The sequence below is a fragment of the Pecten maximus genome, chromosome 2 (genome assembly GCF_902652985.1).
Source record: "Pecten maximus chromosome 2, xPecMax1.1, whole genome shotgun sequence".
NCBI classification, from domain to species: Eukaryota; Metazoa; Mollusca; class Bivalvia; order Pectinida; family Pectinidae; genus Pecten; species Pecten maximus.
The window spans coordinates 53,474,318-53,496,213 of NC_047016.1; the positions used below are offsets into that span (position 1 = coordinate 53,474,318).

A 21,896-nucleotide genomic window follows, 5' to 3' on the forward strand; every position below is an offset into this window, starting at 1 on the left:
GAAATTAACTTAATTCCTTTCGAGTCATGATACACATGTGTAATTAATGTGCATATAAATGTGTAAGACTATATAACCCCAAAATTAATAAGTTCAGTATATACAATTTGTATGTGTGTATGGCTATAACACCAAATATGGCTTCAACCCTATATAGATTAGTTTACAATAGCTTTCAATTCCATTTTCATTTGTAAACACAAACACACGGTAGTTTACAAGTCGAAAAAAGAAAGTAGAATCTAACATTTTATAAAGCATCCCAAAGCCCGAGATTGTCCCATTTTCACCGTTATAGTGGTTCTGTACAATTATACAGGAACATCAAGTGACCGACTTACACGTTGTTAGGAACTTTAGCGATCGTTCATATTAACATATATCATTATTCTTTTTTGTTGTTTTGGGGGTGTCTTTATTTTACTTATGAACATTGTTTCGAAATGAAATTATTTATAAGCGTAAATCGACATGAATGCTGTCCTGACGAAGTTAACATGGGACAGAAAGGCGTGCTTGGTTGGATACCGTATCGACTATGCACTGAATTGTGCCAGGCTATCATCACTACCACCACATATGCTGTAGCGTGTTTCCTCGGCCGTACAGTGTAGCTACCCAAGCTTTATCAACTTGACAATAGATGAACACTTAAATTGTCTTACCTGTACTGGTTTGGGATTGTTGTGGTTGGTACCGTATCAAATGACAATCGTGTTAAGCAATACACGTGATCTGAATCTCAACAGAATATCTCAATTCTAGTTTTAAATTTAACATGTTAAGTTACCAAATACCGCACTCTGCTTTTTGAGGTCAACGTAATATTCTGAACAAAGGCAATGCGGTTTAAAGATTTATTCGACAACACGTGTAGTGTCCTTTTGTCTCTGTACTTGTTACACTGTTGGCCTTATTCTCTTCTGTTTTGTCGGGCTAGTGTTAAGTATTCAGCTGAATGAGGTCCACCGCTTCACACAAAACGACACATATTCTCGACATTTGTTTTTACGGGGCTATTTGCATATAAACATTGTACATGTATATTATGTCTTATGTCAAGAATTGATATTTACTATAGATAACAGTTATCTCGCCTAGTTTGGAACACTATTTATAAAATATATATAATATATATATATATATATATAATAATATATCATTAATATTATATATACAAATATCTAAGAAACCATCCCTCCTTCTCCCCCTCCCCCTCCCCCTCCCCCTTCTCTAGTAGAGCGGTAAAGTGCGGCTATTATTCACCGGGGTTACAGTTAGTTTGACATTAGCGTCAGATTTCTGTAAACTTTGTTTATTCTACAACAATTATCAAAAAAGTGGTTCAGATGGGAGCATTCGAATGGTTTTATTGTGTGAGATAACCGGAGTATCCGGAGAAAATCCACAAAGTCAGCCATCTGTATCGAACCCGCCCACCTTGATGAAGTGAATTATAGTTGTGCTATCCGACGGATATTTGATCACTGATAAATCTTAGAACTCCGTGTGTTGTGTTGAATGTATATGATGTATCTATATGCTGATTTGGGCCGAAAGTTCATGTTTGTGTATATAATTCTAACCAGGACCATGTACACATGTTATATAGATAACAAGCGCATTACAGGTATATCACTAATCGGAAATGAAGGCCACGGGTCAAAGTTCAATTGGAACTGAACTGAATTGTAGTTCAGAAAGTAAGATCACTGCAACAATTCTGACATGGATTAAAGAAAAGTCCTCACCGGATACCCGACGTGGCTTTGCGCGCAAAGCATGTACGACGTGTGTTATCTCGTGACTTCGCTCGTGTGAAATACATTTTGCTTACATTGTGCAGTTCCCGAAAAAAAATGGATGAAAGCAAGGATTGTGATCACACCCCGCTGTTAGGAGCGGTAAAGACGGATGTCCAGTCCGGGTCCGTGAAGACAGCTTTGTATCCCCGGAGATGGTACATACTGGCGCTGTATAGCTTTATCTGTTTCTGTCAGGCGTTAGTGTGGAACACGTGGGGTCCGATCACACAGTCCGCCAAAGTCGTCTTCAACTGGGAGGATAGTAACATAGGGATGTTAGCTAACTGGGGTAATATCGCCTATATCTTCACTGTCTTCCCGGCATGCTATATCATGGATGTCAAAGGTAATCAAGTCAATAGCGTTTATATTGATTGATAGATCGGTTCATTGATTTACCGATTTATCGAATAAATGATTGATCGATAGACATATCAATTGATAAACAGATCAATTATTCTATCCTCCCTTCATTTCGTCATCCATTCATCGTCCATCCATCCATGTACCATCCATCCATCCATCCATCCACCAACCCATCCATCCATCCATCCATCCACCCATCCATCCATCCATCCATCCATGATTCATCAACATCACCATCCATCCATTATTCGTTTAATCCATCCATCCATCCATCCATCCATCCATCCATCAACACCACCATTCATTCTTTATTGTTATTCAGATTGAAGGAACATGACAATGTTTTCGAAATCATTCTTACAAAGCATGCCAACTGTTTTAAATTACTACAGGGATTTGGAGGGGGATAGTGCGCATTCAATATTTCAAGCTGTAGAAAAAAATACCTCCTTTTACCAAAACAGTACGCATCAAGTTATTTCTAAGGGAGTGCAAACGTAACGCCGATGTAACTGATAACGACCGACCGACACCTCACGTATACTTATGACGATGTCTCTATATTTAAATATGTACCTAACGTCATGCTCTTTATCAAATTATCACAGTACATCTTTCGGCCATATCATTGGACTGCTATCTATCCATTAATATGAGAGATGTGTATGTAACAGGAGAGGAGAAAATGTAGCGGCCAGGCCGGGATTCGAACCCGGGACCTCCGAACACTAGCCTGGATGCTCTACCAATATTGAGCTACCTGGTCACTGATGATCGACCCAGTCCAGTCCCGCTACAAACCTCCCTCCTTTTTTCCAAGTCTTCGCCCTCGAAGACACACGAGACCCTTATACCACCACCGTGTGCATTTAAGTTGGGCGCCAATTTTGTAACAGGAGAGGTGAAAATGTAGCGGCCAGACCGGGATTCGAACCCGGGACCTCCGAACACTAGCTGGATGCTCTACCAATTGAGCTACCTGGTCACTGATGATCGACCCAGTCCAGTCCTGCTACATGTAGAATTCTAATCAGAGACTTGTATATGCGTCTCTGTTCTAATCAGTATTACATTCATTGAAATCAGTACCGCTCGATTTCTTTTTACATTAATTGATTGATTGATTGAGTGATCTCAATTATTGAGTATGTTTTACTGTTCATCGTTTTACAATTGAGTTTTCGGGTAAAACTGATTATTACTCAAGAAAATAGCACATTTTCGATAGGAACTCGGTGAAATAGCTTCTGATTGACTGATTTAGTCGTGTGAGTCCTGAAAATAATATTGATCCGTGAAAGATACCACAGTGTTACAAGCGGGAGTTAGATACAGCATTTATATAAACATATTAGGTATATCACAGATGTATATCACAGGGATCTGAAAAATGGTTACAGTTTATGTGTAATTGGACCTTTCCCAGTGTGTATAGCCCAGTATTACCCGTAGACTAAAACAAATTTCCAGGTCCCTGTGATGTACATATGTATATGACCTTGATTATACACATGAGTTTCGCTATAATAGAGCTTCATCATATAACTTCTGACACGTATTTGATTTTCTTAACTCTTGCCAAAACCATTATGATGTATCAAATTTTAAATGTTGCCGCCTTTTTTACCTCGAAACTGTGGCTCTCTATTTCCGGAGGTAAAAAAATGTCATTGTATACATTGGACATGGATAGACATCGATAAATACGATAAATGAGTATGTGTCCAGTATGCAATGCTGTTCCAGTGAGGTCCGTGATATCGACATTGAACTGTATGTATTAGTCACGCTGTTGTATACATTACGAACTCAATCGATTGGACTGTTTACATATTTTATGTTTACATGCGAGTCTGCATTGACAGCGAAGAACAGACACTGTGTCGTCTTGTTCCAGCTGTCAATTGAAGCAATATGATTCAGACAATACAAACGTCAGTGTAATTGACAAGAAGATGACCTTCTTAGCTTGTGACACAAGGTCACGGGATATGAATCAGCAGCGTCCCTTGCTAGCTAACTTGCATGTGTGCACGCGTAGTATGCATGTGTGTACCGGGAGGGAATCTCCCGTCTATAAATAGACCTCTCTATACTATACATGTAAACACTTTATGGAAGTGTGGCCGTCTCGATGGATAGAAACGAAGACAACGACCGCACACCGCTTATACGAAATAGGCCCGGGGGGACGGGGGAAAACGAGGACAACCCCGGGACGGCCGTGTTCCACCGACGATGGTATATATTGGGTGTGTTTTGCGGGGTATGTTTGTGTCAAGCCCTGATTTGGAACACTTGGGGGCCAATTACCCAGTCGTCCAAAGTAGTCTTCCAATGGGAGGACAGTACCATAGCGATGCTGGCGAACTGGGCAAACATCGCTTACCTGTTTGCCTGTTTCCCGATATGTTACCTCACAACAGCTAAAGGTACTGTATTAGTTTGGTGACGGCTTAGGCTTGTTGTGTGTTTACTCATACTTTGTCTGTTTTATCTTTCGTAAAAGCAAACTATATCCGGCGCATTGACATAAGTACCTGAATACAGCGATATTTTGATTAAGGATAATCGCTTGCCAAACGGTCCAATACGTTTGTGCACTAGATCATTTATTTTTCATCATAAATGAAACAAGCTTTATCAATTTAACTAATTACAGTTTGCTCAGACTGTCCTATTGCGGGGAAAGGTGACTACCTGGAGAAAACCCCATGGTCTGACAGATTCCATCTTTTGATTTGTTATAATACGGGCATCTCGTTAGTACAGTATTTATAGGGGAACAAGAACAATATTAACCCCTACCCCTACTACAGTGCTAATATTAATTATTTTCCTAAAAATACTAATCAGATGCAGATAAGTGGACGGTCTTTTTTCTATAAATGTTGACGGTAAACCATGTGAACAGTACCAGTGAGGGCGAGTAACTGTTTTCTATAAATGCTAACCCGATACAGAGTAGGAGCTATATTTTCTATAAATGCTAACCAGATACAGAGTAAGAACTTTATTTTCTATAAATGCTAACCCGATACAGAGTAAGAGCTTTATTTTCTATAAATGCTAACCCGATACAGAGTAAGAGCTATATTGTCTATAAATGCTAACCCGATGCAGAGTAGGGGCTATATTGTCTATAAATGCTAACCAGATACAGAGTAGGAGCTATATTTTCTATAAATGCTAACCCGATACAGAGTAAGAGCTATATTGTCTATCAATGCTAACCCGATACAGAGTAGGAGCTATACTTTCTATAAATGCTAACCAGATACAGAGTAAGAGCTATATTTTCTATAAATGCTAACCCGATGCAGAATAGGAGCTATACTTTCTATAAATGCTAACCCGATGCAGAATAGGAGCTATACTTTCTATAAATGCTAACCAGATACAGAGTAAGAGCTATGTTTTCTATAAATGCTAACCCGATACAGAGTAGAAGCTATATTTTCTCTAAATGCTAACCAGATACAGAGTAAGAGCTATATTGTCTATCAATGCTAACCCGATACAGAGTAAGAGCTATATTTTCTATAATGCTAACCAGATACAGAGTAAGAGCTTTATTGTCTATAAATGCTAACCCGATACAGAGTAAGAGCTATATTTTCTATAATGCTAACCAGATACAGAGTAAGAGCTATATTGTCTATAAATGCTAACCAGATACAGAGTAAGAGCTATATTTTCCATAAATACTAACCAGATACAGAGTTAGAGCTATATTTTCTATAGATGCTAACCAGATACAGAGTAAGAGCTTTATTTTCTATAAATGCTAACCCGATACAGAGTAAGAGCTTTATTTTCTATAAATGCTAACCCGATACAGAGTAAGAGCTATATTGTCTATCAATGCTAACCCGATACAGAGTAAGAGCTATATTTTCTATAATGCTAACCCGATACAGAGTAAGAGCTATATTGTCTATCAATGCTAACCCGATACAGAGTAAGAGCTTTATTTTCTATAAATGCTAACCCGATACAGAGTAAGAGCTTTATTTTCTATAAATGCTAACCAGATACAGAGTAAGAGCTATGTTTTCTATAAATGCTAACCCGATACAGAGTAAGAGCTTTATTTTCTATAAATGCTAACCCGATACAGAGTAAGAGCTATATTTTCTATAAATGCTAACCCGATACAGAGTAAGAGCTTTATTTTCTATAAATGCTAACCCGATACAGAGTAAGAGCTTTATTTTCTATAAATGCTAACCCGATACAGAGTAAGAACTATATTTTCTATAAATGCTAACCCGATACAGAGTAAGAGCTATATTGTCTATCAATGCTAACCAGATACAGAGTAAGAGCTATGTTTTCTATAAATGCTAACCCGATACAGAGTTAGAGCTATATTGTCTATAAATGCTAACCAGATACAGTGTTAGAGCTATATTTTCTATCAATGCTAACCAGATACAGGTGTCTGTGATTCTGTCGATTTAATTTGCCATACGTACAACTTGTAGTCGGATTTGGTCCCTAGTATCTGACTGCGTTTAACATTTTCTTTTCTATTTTGTCGCGATTGGAAGACTTTCGAAAGTAGACGATAGAGAGTTGGATGAAACTCTAACTAAAAAGCTCCATATCTAGGAAAAATGAAAAGAAATAAATCTACCATTATGCGTGTTTTTTATCTTTTAAATCTCACCATTTTTATTCCCAAACCGTTCGATTAACGGGCATGCTTTCTTCGTTCAATGTTTGGTTAACGACAACCTGCACTTTGAATGGTTGTGGGATTTTGTGATGACCTCTAGGGGTGCCACGGTATAGAAACTTAAAAATCATGTTTTATGGAGGTATCTTTCCGACCGGATACTGAAACCCGCATACAACTGACTTGTTGTTTTATGTGACAATATGGCTGTTCCGATGAAACAAACTCCTTGATTGAAACCAATGATTTTTATGATTTTAACCTCAACTAAGTCTACTCAGAAGTCACGATATTCGACCAGTACTGGGTGTAGGCCTGTATATCTCGGTCAATTACGAGATAATTGTATACGTATATATCTATATATATATGTATTGTATTGCAGGTACTTTTAAGTATGCGGGTAAGTAATCATTTTAAGGTGATATTCGGAACATCGCCGGACTATATACTCTAAAAAGATCATGTTTTTTTTTCCCGCATGGCATGATTTTACTCGGATGATGCTAACCGGTATCTAATTATTTGTATCTTGACTGGATCTGACACATTGTTACATTGACTGTATGTTTAACAATAGTATCAGGACTGTATGTACACGTGACTTCGACTTTTGTTTTAAATGATAACTTCGTGACGTCATTCTGTAACCTCACGACGTAATATGTGGTACAGGTCAGACCTCCTCTGGTTTATCAGATATACAACTCATAGTCTTCATGTCACCATTAAATTGTTAGTCTGCTTTATCAGTTCAGTGGTTATTTGAGATGTTCATGTGTCTCTTTATTGATACATAGTTAACGCTTGGGGAATATACTACTGAAGAAAAATGTTTACCGCGAACCTACATATTGTTTAAAAAAGATAATTATTTCTTTTTTTACTGTATACAGATAATTTAGATAAGTGTATAAGTTAAAACTGAGCGACTTCTGACTGGATATATTATATTTACTGTTTCAATCTAGCATACCAGTTAATGTCATCATTATCAATTATAGGGATAATAAATGCTCCTTCCTAAAATGTATCATTGCTGCATTGAGTTTAAATGTGTTGGTCAGATATCAAAAATAGACCAGTTATTGAATTTACTACCAACTTTATCAGCTAAATATCCTATGTTACAGATAGGTCTTTGTAATCTATTTATAGATATTTGGTTTGGTATAGTATTGTTTAACGTCCTATCCACAGCCAAGGTCATTATCTACATTGTATAGATATTGATGTATCTATATTCTGTGTTACATATGGACATGTTATTGTTAACATGAGACAGGTACCGAGGGATATGATAAACAAACTAGGGGCATCGTAAACTTCACGGTCACATTATGGCATTAAATAGCTGTATTATGGTTAAAAGACAATTGTAATCAATTAAATGTTCGCCCGGACACAACCAAATGCCTGCCATTCAAGAAAAATGGATTGAAGAGAAAGCTCATGTCGTACAGATAAGAAGTGTAGCTTTAAATAGCCTTTTAGAAAATCACAACGAAAACAAAAGCTAAAAAACAGGGAAAACGTGATACATTTTGTAAAATTAAATGAAAAAAATAAATAAATAAAAGTATGCGTGACGGAAACGAAATATATAATAAATGAATGCAATTATATGAAGTTCGATCTCTATCTTAATTGAAACTCTATTCATAATTGGAGCTATTATTAATATTGCCCGTATATATCAAAAGACCTTTTAGTGGATTTTTGAATAACGAAATGAATTTGAACACAAAGGGTTGATAAAATATTTAACTAGAAATTTAAATCAGTCAATTGCTCCCCATTGTATACGACTAGCGTGGACAAAAAAGTCTTCCTTCCTTCCTTCCGTCCCCGAGTAAATGATTCATGTAACGATAATGACCAGTTCACGTGACAACCGAAAGTTTTTTAAGTTCTCACGTGAGCTTGACGAGATTTCGACCGATCAATATACATTTGTACGTCATGAGTTGTGTGATGATGAAGAGCAGGGGAATATTTGTGGTTGCCACCTGTTCACAGCAGCTAGGTGTATGTCAGTACATATACATTACACAACCTGTCGTACCATTTACACAAATACGTGATGATATCGGATATGTCAATATCCATTAGAAGAAACTGAAGATTAGCGGTGATGAGACAGGTGTATTTGAGTCACACATCCGCTGAGCGGGACGGAAGCCTACTGAATATCACATGGGGAGCAGTTATCATTGTCACGTTTCCGTTTAAAACAACAATTTCATGTTAGGGCATACAAAACAAGGACATATTTAAGTGAAAAACACACATTTTTTTTATCAAGTGCCTGAACGAGAGACACTTTCCTCTCTCATACCGCTCTATAATAATGATACACGGATATGTGTTTAAGTACGCTTTTGAAATCCATTGACAATGCATACACATACAATGTAAGTGTATATTTAGAGTTTACGCATTTGTACAATCTAGCTGTTGCACGTGTAATATCTGGTAGTCATTGTCTGTAGACTTATCGGCTTCAGGAAGTAATGATGATTGTTGCTATGTGTATTATCACGTTTTTTGGAATGTGACCTCTTGTTTCACACATTGTGTCGTTGAATGATATAGATAATATTAATATAAAAAAAACATCGTTGAACAAATCGTGTCAATTTATCGTTGAAATGTTCATCCGTGCCCTCCAGCTCCTGAAATATTACAACATCCAGCCCCCTTTCCGACAAGATATATCTATAATTACACACGAACGTGTATATCGCAAGTAAGACAGAAAGGGTTTGAAGTAAATAAATCTAACGTTGGGAGATTTGTTCACTAATCAGATATGAATAATTGCATGTTTGTGTTTAAAAAATCTGACAATTCATAACGATGCACTTTAAATTGTGGAACGAAATATATTTGGTAAAAGTGTGGGATCATAAACTCATATATGACCTACTCCGCCATGCAAGGCACGCGACTAGGTCCACTACTGTGACGTCATCACCAATAAACTTTCTCGACAGCGAGTCCAACCCCACCTTGCTTAAAAAAGTCAATGTTTTTTTTCTCCATATTTTCTAATAAAAAGAGTTGTATGATGGATAACATTATTGTCATGCCCATCTCGTCATTCGTAATTCATTGAAATTATCCAATAAGTGGGCATGATCATTTCGTTTAGGCTCGTATTATGTTAATCGTTGACCCAGTTGTATAGATTATATGGTCCCTTGGGTAAAAATGCGCTGTTCTTGAATTAAAACGCCAAGAAAACAAGGATTGATATCATTATGAATCTGTCTGAGTGGGATATTGACGTATCCTTTATTACTGATTATGAATCTTACCTTTGAATCGTCCCTGTAATGGACAGCATGTCTTGTGTTTCAGGTTTACGGAAGTCACTTATAGGCTGTGGTGTACTGATGTTTCTGGGTACCGGTCTCCGCTGTATAACCAGTAACTCTGACTACACGCTCTGGTAATTAGCCTTCTGGAAGATTAAATCCTGAGAATGCAATTTATTTGTGATAGTCCTGAGTAGAGGTTTTATTGGAAATAATAAGTTGACCATGTTTCATCATCAAAACAAATATAATCATTGCAAGCATTGCAATTTCCCGTACATTCGTCAAAAATTGTAGTTCTAAACTAGAGATATCTTAAAAATAGATAAACGGCATAGTTTAAATGCTGTGGGTTATAAGGTAAAACTACTGGTGAAATAAATTAACGAAATAATTAATAAATGCGTTTCAGCATGGATAATAAAATTATATCAGTTTGAATCATTTTCGGTGATAATAAGACTGGATTTGAATCAAGAATATGATTTTATTAATGTGTCATTTGAATGGATACATCCACTTTTGCTTCGTCTTTAACTGCATGTCTGCATTTTGCATCTACCGCTACATTGACCAATCACATACTTCATCTTGACCAGTAACGCCACCTGTCGCGTCATATCCGGGGCCAAAAGAAAATTGTACCGCTATGGCGAAAAATGCCAACTGTATATGCTCTTCCTTTTTGCAGGACAATGAACGCATGCGCAGTCCTGAACGGCATTGCCGGTACTGTGCCGTTTGCAGGTCCACCTCTTCTAGCCGCTTTGTGGTTCCCGCCAGATCAGAGAGCCACTGCCACCGCAACATCGAGTGTCTTCAACTACGCCGGAGTGGCAGTCGCCTTCATCATAGGTTAGTAATGGACGCCATACATGTTTGTGCTGATGTCATCGGTTTATGTTTGACTTTTTGCTAAGCAGGGTCTGTCGGAACTGTGGATGTCAAATCAAGGCAAAGCATTATTAATCGCGTGCTTATTATTGAATACAACGATAAATGATTTTTTTTTTAAATTTTTTTTATTTAGTTTTCTATTGTTATCGTTCCACTATTTCCATGTATAAGTATATTGAGAAATGATACATGACTTGATGTATCTAAGCTCTAATTTTACTTTTGACACGACTAATATAAACCAGGTTGAAATGCTAATCTCATTGATGTCGTAGTAACATGGTAATACTATAAAGTTGATATTATATCCAACAGGGCCACAGCTGGTTTCATCACCCCAATACAGACACGAAATCACTAACAGGTATCGCCTCTTTTAGCTAACCAACCAAGATATATCCCAGTAACAATAAAAAAACAACAACAACAAACAACAATAGCCCGTCCACACAATTTAACGTCCTTTGTTCTGAGTTGACAATGTTTGGTTAACAGCACTGGTACACTCAGATAACTTAGTATGTCTGAAGACTTTCGTTGTGGAATTTCATTAAATTAGCGATTACAGTCAATACTGTAGCTTCTTATCATATCCTTGTTTCAATTTCATATAATTTATGCATAACAAAATTGTCACTTATCCACAAATACAAAATATATATAAACGTTTACTATTTTGTTTCCTAGAACTGAATTCAGCCTGACACCAACAACAGACGCCACTCTCAATCGGACAAGTAAGTATGTCTGATATACGACATTGTCGTTTGTCCCTATTGTCGATTGTCACTACTGTCGTTTGTCACTATTTTCGTTTGTCACTATTGTCGTTTATCACTACTTTCGTTTGTCACTATTATCGTTTGTCACTATTGTCGTTTGTCACAATTGTCGTTTTTCTCTATTGTCGTTTGTCATTTTACTCGTTTGTCACTATTGTCGTTTGTCACTATTGTCGTTTGTCACTATTGTCGTTTGTCACAATTGTCGTTTTTCTCTATTGTCGTTTGTCATTTTACTCGTTTGTCACTATTGTCGTTTGTCACAATTGTCGTTTTTCTCTATTGTCGTTTGTCATTTTACTCGTTTGTCACTATTGTCGTTTGTCACTATTGTCGTTTGTCATAATTGTCGTTTTTCTCTATTGTCGTTTGTCACTTTACTCATTTTTCACTATTGTCCTTCGTCACTATTGTCGTTTGTCCCTTGTCGTTTACTGTCGTTGGTCACTATTGTCGTTTATCATTACTGTCGTTTATCACTTTTGTCGCTGGTCACTTTTGTCGTTTGTCACTATTGTCGTTGGTCACTATTGTCGATTATCACTACTGTCGTTTATCACCAATGTCGTTTATCACTACTGTCGTTTGTCACTATTGTCGTGTGTCCCTATTGTCGTTTGTCACTTTTGTCCTTTGTCACTATTGTCGTGTGTCACTATTGTCCTTTGTCACTATTGCCGTTGTCACTATTGTCGTTTGTCACAATTGTCCTTTGTCACTATTGCCGTTGTCACTATTGTCGTGTGTCACAATTGTCGTTTGTCACCATTGCCGTTTGTCACTACTGTCGTTTGTCACTATTGTCTTTTGTCACTATTGTCGGTTTTCACTATTGTCGTTTGTCACTATTGTCGTTTGCCACCAATCAATGCGTTGGTACCTTGATTCTTTTATCGTGTACTCAACTATTCATCAATCTGTATCAATTATTCCTAAAACCAAGCAGTTTTTATCTTTATTTTTAATTATTCATACAAAATTTGAAAAACAAATATTTTCTTGCAATTATAGGTCCTTATTTACTACTCATTCTGTACCTGTACTGAAGCCGTTACCAAGCCTTTTAGCTAAATCTTAAACCAATCGGGGCATTTAAGATATGTTATAATATTCTTGTCACTTAGTTTAATACCTGTCTCCTTTATAGTTCTGACTAACTTTGATACGCTGGAGAACGAGATTATGCGGTTGATGTATATTGGTAAGTAAATTGTAAACGACTTTTTCCTTTGTTTATTTTTCTCTTAATTGTTGATGTGATCTTGTAGAACCTGAATCTGATTTTTCCCGTGTACTTTAATGTGATGTGACAGCGCATAAATATCCAGAATTTCATTTATTAAGCCTATTAGTTAAAGGTGTTTTCGGTGTTGAAGTTTAATGTGAAAGCGGAACTATTTTATCGCGCGGATCTACTTTTTGTTCTTCCTTCGTTGTGACAATGTGTCGATAAGTTTCGGACCCACCTTGATATCTGATACTGAATTACGTCCCTGCATGTATTAACTGTGTGTTGTGTGTGGCTGTTAGCCGTGAACGTGCTTTTAAAGCTGATTTTTTTCCCCCAATAATTTAACAATACTTGCGTGATTAAACCATTTTACTTCCTTGATGCGAGTTTCTGGCCTTCGTTTCATCATTGTTTTTTAACTTAAAATTTCCCATTGAAGAGCATTACATAATTAACAGTTGGTATCATAGTGAAAAAACTTCCTTAAATTCTATAATGCATTCTCATTCTATATTAAGGACTTCTTTAATCTAATGATTGTCGATGAAACCCTATTTCCTGTGTTGTGGTGGAGTATTGTAACCGTTATGACGTACTTCTGATTCTGAACTACTACCCCAGGTGTATCGATTCCCTGTACTTTCTTTGTTGTGATTGGGTGTGGTTATGTTTCGTACCTGTTTCTGATTTTGAACTTCTTTTTCGGGCGTACTAATTTGATTTAATTAAGCACTATATTGTGACTTAATGGATTGTTTAACCAACTTATGCTTGTACGTGTTCATAACCTGCGCGTAGTGTTTATTGTCATTGTTTCCCTTGTTGTAATAGATTGTATTTTTTCGGACCGACTTATTTTTTTGACACTGAAATACATACCTACGCGTATTAATATTCCTTGTTTCCGGTGTTGTAATAGAATATATTGTTTTCGGACCAACTTATGGTTTCGACACCGAGGAACATACTGCGCGTATTAATATTCCTTGTTTCCGGTGTTGTAAAAGAATGTATTATTTTCGGACCAACTTATGCTTTTGACACTGAGGTACATACTGAGCGTATTAATATTCCTTGTTTCCTGTATTGTGATAGAGTGTGGATTTGCGGCTCTGCTGTTACTTCTGGTATTAATCTATTTCCCTGACAAGCCACCCCTTCCACCGAGTACCACCGCCTCCATGGAACGGGTGGAATATAAGAAAGCTCTATTGAAGATGAGCAAGTAAGTCTAAGTAGAAACTTGTCTCAGCATGACGAAAACTTTCAACATCGTCAATCTTGATTTAGATACAAAACACGAAACAGCATGCCTTTAATTGTCATCCCTGCTCTTCTTTTCACTAACACTAATACTGCTTAATGTTAGCTTTAGGAACAGTTCCAATATTCTCTGATTTTATAACTGAGGTGTATGTTGTTTGCTCTAGAATTGAGGTTTGTGATCGATGTATGATTTCAGGAACGGTAACCTGTGGCTGATCGCTATGGCGTACGCTGTACCTGCCGGGGTATACGGTGTCTACGGGTCTGTGTTTGATGTCATTCTGAACCCAGTTGGAGTCGCGCAGGTGAGAAAATTGTACATATTTGTTATGTTATAGAATCACTATGAAATACGTTATTTGGTTTGGTACGAAAATGATAAAATTTGGTATACAACAACCAATAATGAGGATAAACGCGACGGCTTGATGAGTCTGTGTACAAACATACATATCGTTTACATTTCAGTTTATTGTGTGGAAGGTTAGATTTAATTATTATCTGGTACATCTATCCCCTCATCATACATTAGGTTGACGGAGTGGTCATTGAAACATAACACTTCAATCCAGTACAATTGTGATATATCAAATAGTATTCAAGTTTCACAAAACGTACCTGTGGACACGTGTGATTCTCAAACACTGTTACTACTAGATCCGCTTGATGCAAACAACTTAAATCTTACTATTTATATCCATTGTAACATGTATCTATACTACAGTTCCACGCCAGCTTATTGATTTAAAAAATATGACCTATTTCATTATTGCTTGTTCATGTTGTGGTATATTGTATTGTCTATATTGACTTATGTGTTTGTGTGTTGTCCTGACGGTATTAATGTATCCCCTTTTTTAACAATGTACGTGTTTTACCTATTTTCAATCACAGGTCCTAGCCTCGTCTGCCAATACATCCTATATATAATCAAGGTCAATAAATCGATCGGCATAGATAAACAACCTGATTTCAGGAAAATTGTAATTTTAGACAAACCGTCGAAGATGTGCCGCCGGTAATGGTTTCAATCTACAGACAAATGTTTCCCCTTTAATTTGGTATATAATTCACTATATATAAAGCCATAGAACTATCACTAGACTTCACAAAACATCACGATACGATTTCCGTTTAGCGATTGTAATATGAAACGCCCCGAGAGTTTCGAGAGAAATAACGAATGTGAAGGTCGGATTATCTGAAAATAACGAGCCAATCAGCGTTGAGATAACAGCTTCTCACACAGCGGAAAACATGGCGGCTTTATGCATAGAATCAGTGATGCGTTATCAACAAAAGCCATGGGCGAGCAACAGGGTAATTGTTTTAGATAGGAACACATGTGCAAGCAAATTTGTTTCCTGCCTAAGTTTCATCGTTTAGAGACTGGAGTGTTGACATGCGGTACTTTTGAAGCTACTCTCTAGAGACATTTCGTGTTATTTGCTGGACAGATGAGTGTTCGACTAAATGAAATCTGACTATTTCCCGATGTTTCGTGAAGTCTAGTTATAGTTCGATAGTCGCTTTGTCTACAATTACAATTTTCCTGAAATTAGGTGGTTTATGTATGCCGATCGAGTTATTGACATTGATTATATATTGGATGTATTGACAGACGAAGCTAGGACCTGTGTTTCGGAAACGGACATATTTTGTCTCGTGCGTTGACCTCTTTATATACTCTATATACGTTGTGTGCCTTGTTTTTTTTAATTAAGAAAGTGATATAATTTTTTTCATAATAACGATGAATTGTACTTTCATAGTACATTGTATATTCATTTTTAATCAAATTTCAATACCAGTTTCCTAGGGAAAAAAGAAAAAAAAACAACAAAAAAACAACAGGCAACTAGAACATGACGTATATATTTTAACAGTAACTAGGTTTTTGTTTCCTGCAGTCTGAAGCTGGATGGATAGGGTTTTATTCCTCCATGGCAGGATGTGTATCCGGTCTCGTTATAGCACGGTATGTATGTTAAAACTTAAAAAGGTGCATTGGTGGAGTTTTTACCACGTGCATGAATAGTGTTACATAGGTAGGTTTGGCATAAAGGATGTATTCAACCCCAATAGACCAGTAATAGGGAAAACATAAATATAAAGATAACTCCAACATAATATCTTCAAAAATGTCTTGTGGTTGTTAACCATTCTGTCAGAAGTTCTACCTGATCGGCTGAAATGAACACTGGTTATGACATAAACATTCTTTTACTATGGAACTTTAGAATAACTCCGAATTCTCTGAATACTGATTCCTGATGGGAAGGGTGAATATCCTTGTTTTTTAAGACCGATGTTAAACATTTCATTATGAGAGAAAACTGCAAAAACCAACTACCGCGATGTCTTCTTTTACTTCCCCTGTGTTTCTCTGGACGAACATTTCTGAAAATGTTAAAGATGGTGATGTACCTATATCGGGGGTCTGGCCATAATGGTTTGGCACTTTCTGTGTAAACAGTATATATGAGATACCTTTCCTTAGAGGTATTATCTCAAGCTACCGGACAGGATGACCTGGGTGTGGTTAATTTAATCTTAATGCGATATCTCATTCAATTCCAGAACTCTTTTTATTATTTTGAATGAAATAGGGAGCAAGTTGTTTGTCACATATATAACAAAGAATTTCGGTTATTCCTGAGAAATGAACATGGATGCAAGTGTTTTTTTATGAATAGATCCTGACCCTCGCAGCGAAAAAAAGGCAGAAACAAATTAATTATTCCTTTTAATAGAAATCATCACCAGTGAAACAAAATCTTTATTTTAGAACTTTGTATCTTTTTTGAACGTATCCAATTACAGTCTTTCATATTGCATTTGACAACCGTTTAACTGATATCAAAACCATTTTTAGTATAATTAGCATATACTTACTGGTTTAAACACACAACGTTTCATGTTTAAATATATATTTTCACTACTGGTGTCATAACTGCATTTCGTAAAAACTATTTAACTCCTTTTATTATGTCGATGATGTTAATGTTGGTGTTTTATTTTAGATTTGCAGACATCTTTATGAAGCAGATGAAAGTGTTCCTGATCGGCCTCTTTATACTGGGTGGTGGCTCATTTGTATGGCTTACACTACTATGTAACCAAACTATCGCATTTAGTACCGGTAAGTAAACCTGTTTGATAATTAGATGTTTATAATTCATTATATGTTTTTTGTGACGATAATGATATTTTACTAAATTATATTTCGCTCTATCAATTGTGTAAAACAATAATGGAATCTGGATTTCATAATAATCGATATCTCAGAAGCAACCACATCATAAAAAAGCACGTCTTCATTTATTGAAGCTATATTTGCATTTCTGGTTACTCTTTATTAATCCCTCACCGGAAACTTGGGGAGGGGGACTATAGTTTTGCTTTGTGTCCGTTCGTCCTTCCGTCCGTTCTTTCGTCCTTACGCACATTTTCTTGTCCGAGCTCTATCTACTACACTTTTCCACATTAACACTTCCTTCTTGGGACATGCACTCATGTTAATGAGGTGGTTGTGTCGCGTTCCAAATATAAGTCACTCTAACCATTATTGTGACCTTTGACCTACATCAAAGACATACTTTAGATTCACCATGATGAAGCTACTGCACACGAAAAAAATAAATGTTTTCTTCCATATATGTATGTAATACTTTAGATATCCAGTTTCCATACAATATGGTCCTGATTTATCTGTATGCACACATTTAAGGTATACTATTTTCGGATATATTTACCTGGACTCTGGTATCTAATATTTTTAATTCAGGAAACAGTATCAGCAAAACACTTTACTGTTGGTAAAATAACAAATTTACATTATTTTATAATTAAATATTGTATATCATAATTGCAAATAATCTTATAGGGAGATGGCTTTAAATAAGAGCATACTCTTGTTGCCAAATCCCTAATTTCCAATTATTGTATATATTGACCGATGTATTGTATATACCATTGCTAATAAAATACTGTTTAAACCAAATTTACATTATTAGTTCAAATAAGCACGGTTGATTTTTCACTCAATGGGCGTTATCATTAGTCAGGTTGCCTTCTTTGAATTTGAGTTCAGATATAAGGTTATTGATATTACTAACATTTATACCACGAAATGCAATCAAATAGTAAATATATGTCACAAGATCCAAATTCGTGATAAAATGACACCACTTATGAGTAAATACTCACAGGTTTATTGTCATCAATGCATCTTTGGCATAACATTTCACATTTGGTGAAGTACATCAATTCGCTTAATTCTCTGGTTTCTTTAAAGTCGTCTATCACTACCTTTTTATTCCAGAGTAAAATTGCATTGCTGTTACAATACAGGTTCTGGGTCGTATGAAAATGCACTTTAACACCCCTGTACCATTCTCCAAACGGAAATTGTCGGAATGATATCGAGTTTTGATATCATGTGGGATTTTATGATCGAGCCGCGGCTATAAAAAATAAAACATTGAGACGAGTTTCATGAAACCATTTGGCACAAAACTTAGAAAGCTACATGGTGGCATATTTTAAGTTGCAATGGGGTGAATAAAATTAGAGGTCGCCATTTTGTTGCGCCATATTCTGACTGACACAGTCAATGAAAAACGCATATTACACTAGCGACAATATGGCATGGACGAATTCACTGGATAACAAACCGATTTTGTGAAAAAGCCATATTTTTTTTCATACGTAATTTCCTTACTTTCTTCAGTCCAACTGTATGCGTCGAGCATCATGGGCGGGATGTTTCTCAATGGAACCATTCCACTATTCTACGAGTTAGCGTGTGAAGCGTCCTACCCAGTGTCCGAAGGACTGGCCGGAGGATTCATGACCTGGCTCAATAACTTGTTCGGCATTATGTTTCTCATGGCGTTGCTTATTCCTGGAATAGGTGAGTATTAAACGGAACCGCTATTTTAACTCACTGTCTGAGAAGGATGAGACAGCTGTATGACATGGCGTTGCTTATTCCTGGAATAGGTGAGTACTAAACGGAACCGCTATTTTAACTCACTGTCTGAGAAGGATGAGACAGCTGTATGATACAGTTTATTTCATTCTGCTTCTACTGTATCTAATTCTCAATAGTTTTGAAAAGTGACAATATCATATGTGTCTTAACCTTCGGGAGACATTCAGTTACCGCACAGGTCTACTATCTTAACGTTTATATCGATACAAGAGGTATTTATTGCCTTTTTACAAAGAAACGCAACATACAACCTTAATAGGAACTTACAGCATATAATTGTTTCCCTTCTACCACATTCAATAATACACCTTGTTCACGTATTGTCAAAAACACATTTTTTCTGACTTAAATGTCAATATTACCGCATGAGCTATAAGATACAGCGAAGATCAACCATAGTTTTTAATGTAGTGGTAATTGAAATAAAGTTTCAAGTCTGGCGTTTTATTAGTAAGCAACTTCCAATTTTTCAGTTTGTGGAAAAGATAACTGGCATCTAAATAAGTGCTCAATTTTCGACAGCCAAAGTGTTTGTTGTTCTATTGCCAAAAATATAGCAGAGTACTTCTGTGGTTTATGTAGGTATGAAATTTTATATAGGTATGTCTTCTCGTGATATTGTAAATCGGTTTGTGTTACAGGTACGGCGTGGATGAACTACTGCCTGGTCGGAAGTGTAGGTCTTGGTCTTATAGTGTTGTTCGTGTTCCCCGAGAAATATACACGGACAGACATTGATATTACTGTCACTGCGGACGGAACAATGGATGTCCAAACGTCCGTTCATCAAGTCGTCACTTCATACACTTGAGGTTAAATTCTTTCAAACCAGGCTTTGCTAAGTTGGTCATTCATTTCGAAATCTCCACAAATGCAAAATTGAAAAGATGTGCAACAATTTTATGTTGCGGTTTTAAAGGTAGATCATCTGAATTTTGTTTAAAGTTATTTTTGGGGTGTTAAGCTATACGGTATTTGAATACTTTCAATCCTGAAATGTTTTTGCACATATTTTTGATCGGGGAAATTTTAATAAATAAGGGAACCAAATCACAACCCGACACTGGGAACCATATTAATAATCCAATTTGATCTGTTATAGGTATTTATATTGATCATTGATATACACAAGTGTTAAATACAGAGGCTATCAATGGTGTAACCAGCAAATCATTCTTTTTTGGTTTGTACTATTATATCATTATATTTTAATTGAATTATACAATGATAGCTTGATGGTCTTTCATGTTTATTTGAAATTTTTTTTTTTTCTATATTAAGTTTGATTATTCTTCAGATAAAAACGTCTATTGCCATATTGGTTCTTTGATGCTGACAGTTCAAGTTAAAAAATGATGTTTTGTTTCTGCGATCTTCTTCATGGCCACTCATAATGAATATACATGTAGATACACGGTATATCTGATGTGATTAAACGGGACATTACCGTGACAGGAGTTCAGCATTGGGGAAGATGGCTGAAATATTTAATAAAAATGTGAGCTTAATAGAACTTTGTTATCGGAACGTTTATAGCGTTACACATAAAAGTTACGGAACACCAAAGAATATGTTTGTTATCAAAACCTCTACGATGTTATCAGGTTGTTTTTCCCGTATCGTTATGTGTGTATCCGCTTTGAAATGATTTTAAGGCCGTTAGCATTATAAATCGTACAGGGTACTTGACGTTACTAGGACAGTTCGCTGTGATAATCTTTTTGTACGTTTTGTTTGTAGTATTTTGTAATATTGTAAAATAAATGTCTTGATATTCTAGCCAAATACTCCCGACATACATGAAAGAAAGTACAATGCTGTTTACATTATGTTAAATTTAACTGTTTTCAAATATCTAAGGTATTATTATAAATGTTGTGTTTCAGTCTTCTTGTTCAAGGTGACGTCTTTTTTACATTGGAATTTCTACTGTTTTGTTCCGTTGTGAAATTTGTATTGTTATAACTAAACATTGGAGTAACTGATGCAAGTATGAACTGAATCTGTATGAACAAGTAATATTACATTTTTACTCTTATTCACTTTTCTCCCTTTTTTGTGCATTATAGGGCCGCGGTGGCCGAGTGGTTAAGGTGTCCCGACAATTTAACACTAACCCTCCATCTCTGGGTTGCGAGTCCGAAACCTACGTGGGGCAGTTGCCAGGTACTGACCGTCGACCGGTGGTTTTTCTCCGGGTACTCCGGCTTTCCTCCACCTCCAAAACCTGGCACGTCCGTAAATGACCCTGACTGTTAATAGGACGTTAAACAAAAACAAACAAACCAAAATTGTGCATTATACGGGGTTATTTTCCCTAACGAATAATTCAGCATATTATTGATATTTCTTTGTTTTTCGTTCTCGCTCCATCTGATATCAAAATAATCTGAAATACATAAATGTATGTAAGTTGTGGCCAGTATTTTAACCAATGAAAAGATGTTTTTTTCAAGAGCACACTTTATTTACAAACAAATGTTAATTCGAAATGAAAAAGAATGGTTTCATAACAAAGAGAAAACGCACTGAGAAGCATGTGCATCTCAATC

At 36.3% G+C, this 21,896-nt stretch overlaps 1 protein-coding gene across 3 annotated transcripts; it reads left to right on the forward strand.

The window, feature by feature from the left end:
* Positions 1–1,614: 1,614 nt before the first annotated feature.
* On the forward strand, positions 1,615–21,506 carry LOC117322497 (solute carrier family 49 member 4 homolog). Of its 3 annotated transcripts, none has more exons than XM_033877449.1 (12): positions 1,615–2,151; positions 10,216–10,306; positions 10,864–11,027; positions 11,385–11,433; positions 11,757–11,806; positions 12,999–13,052; positions 14,178–14,307; positions 14,545–14,653; positions 16,259–16,326; positions 17,372–17,490; positions 19,081–19,263; positions 19,986–21,506. In XM_033877449.1, exons 1-12 carry the CDS (start codon positions 1,860–1,862, stop codon positions 20,153–20,155), a joined length of 1,479 nt encoding a protein of 492 aa, XP_033733340.1. In that variant the 5' UTR covers positions 1,615–1,859; the 3' UTR covers positions 20,156–21,506. The 3 variants fall into 3 exon arrangements, with proteins under 3 accessions (XP_033733340.1, XP_033733339.1, XP_033733341.1); XM_033877448.1 differs by lacking the exon at positions 1,615–2,151 and adding an exon at positions 3,722–4,603; XM_033877450.1 differs by lacking the exon at positions 1,615–2,151 and adding an exon at positions 3,826–4,412.
* Positions 21,507–21,896: the final 390 nt, after the last annotated feature.

Excerpts from the sequence above, each read along its gene's own strand:
- LOC117322497 (XM_033877448.1), top strand. The coding sequence starts at position 4,306 with ATGGATAGAAACGAAGACAACGACCGCACACCGCTTATACGAAATAGG. Across the intron at positions 10,307-10,863 it reads AACTCTGACTACACGCTCTG|GACAATGAACGCATGCGCAG; the intron begins GTAATTAGCCTT and ends TCCTTTTTGCAG. Across the intron at positions 13,053-14,177 it reads TATGCGGTTGATGTATATTG|AGTGTGGATTTGCGGCTCTG; the intron begins GTAAGTAAATTG and ends GTATTGTGATAG.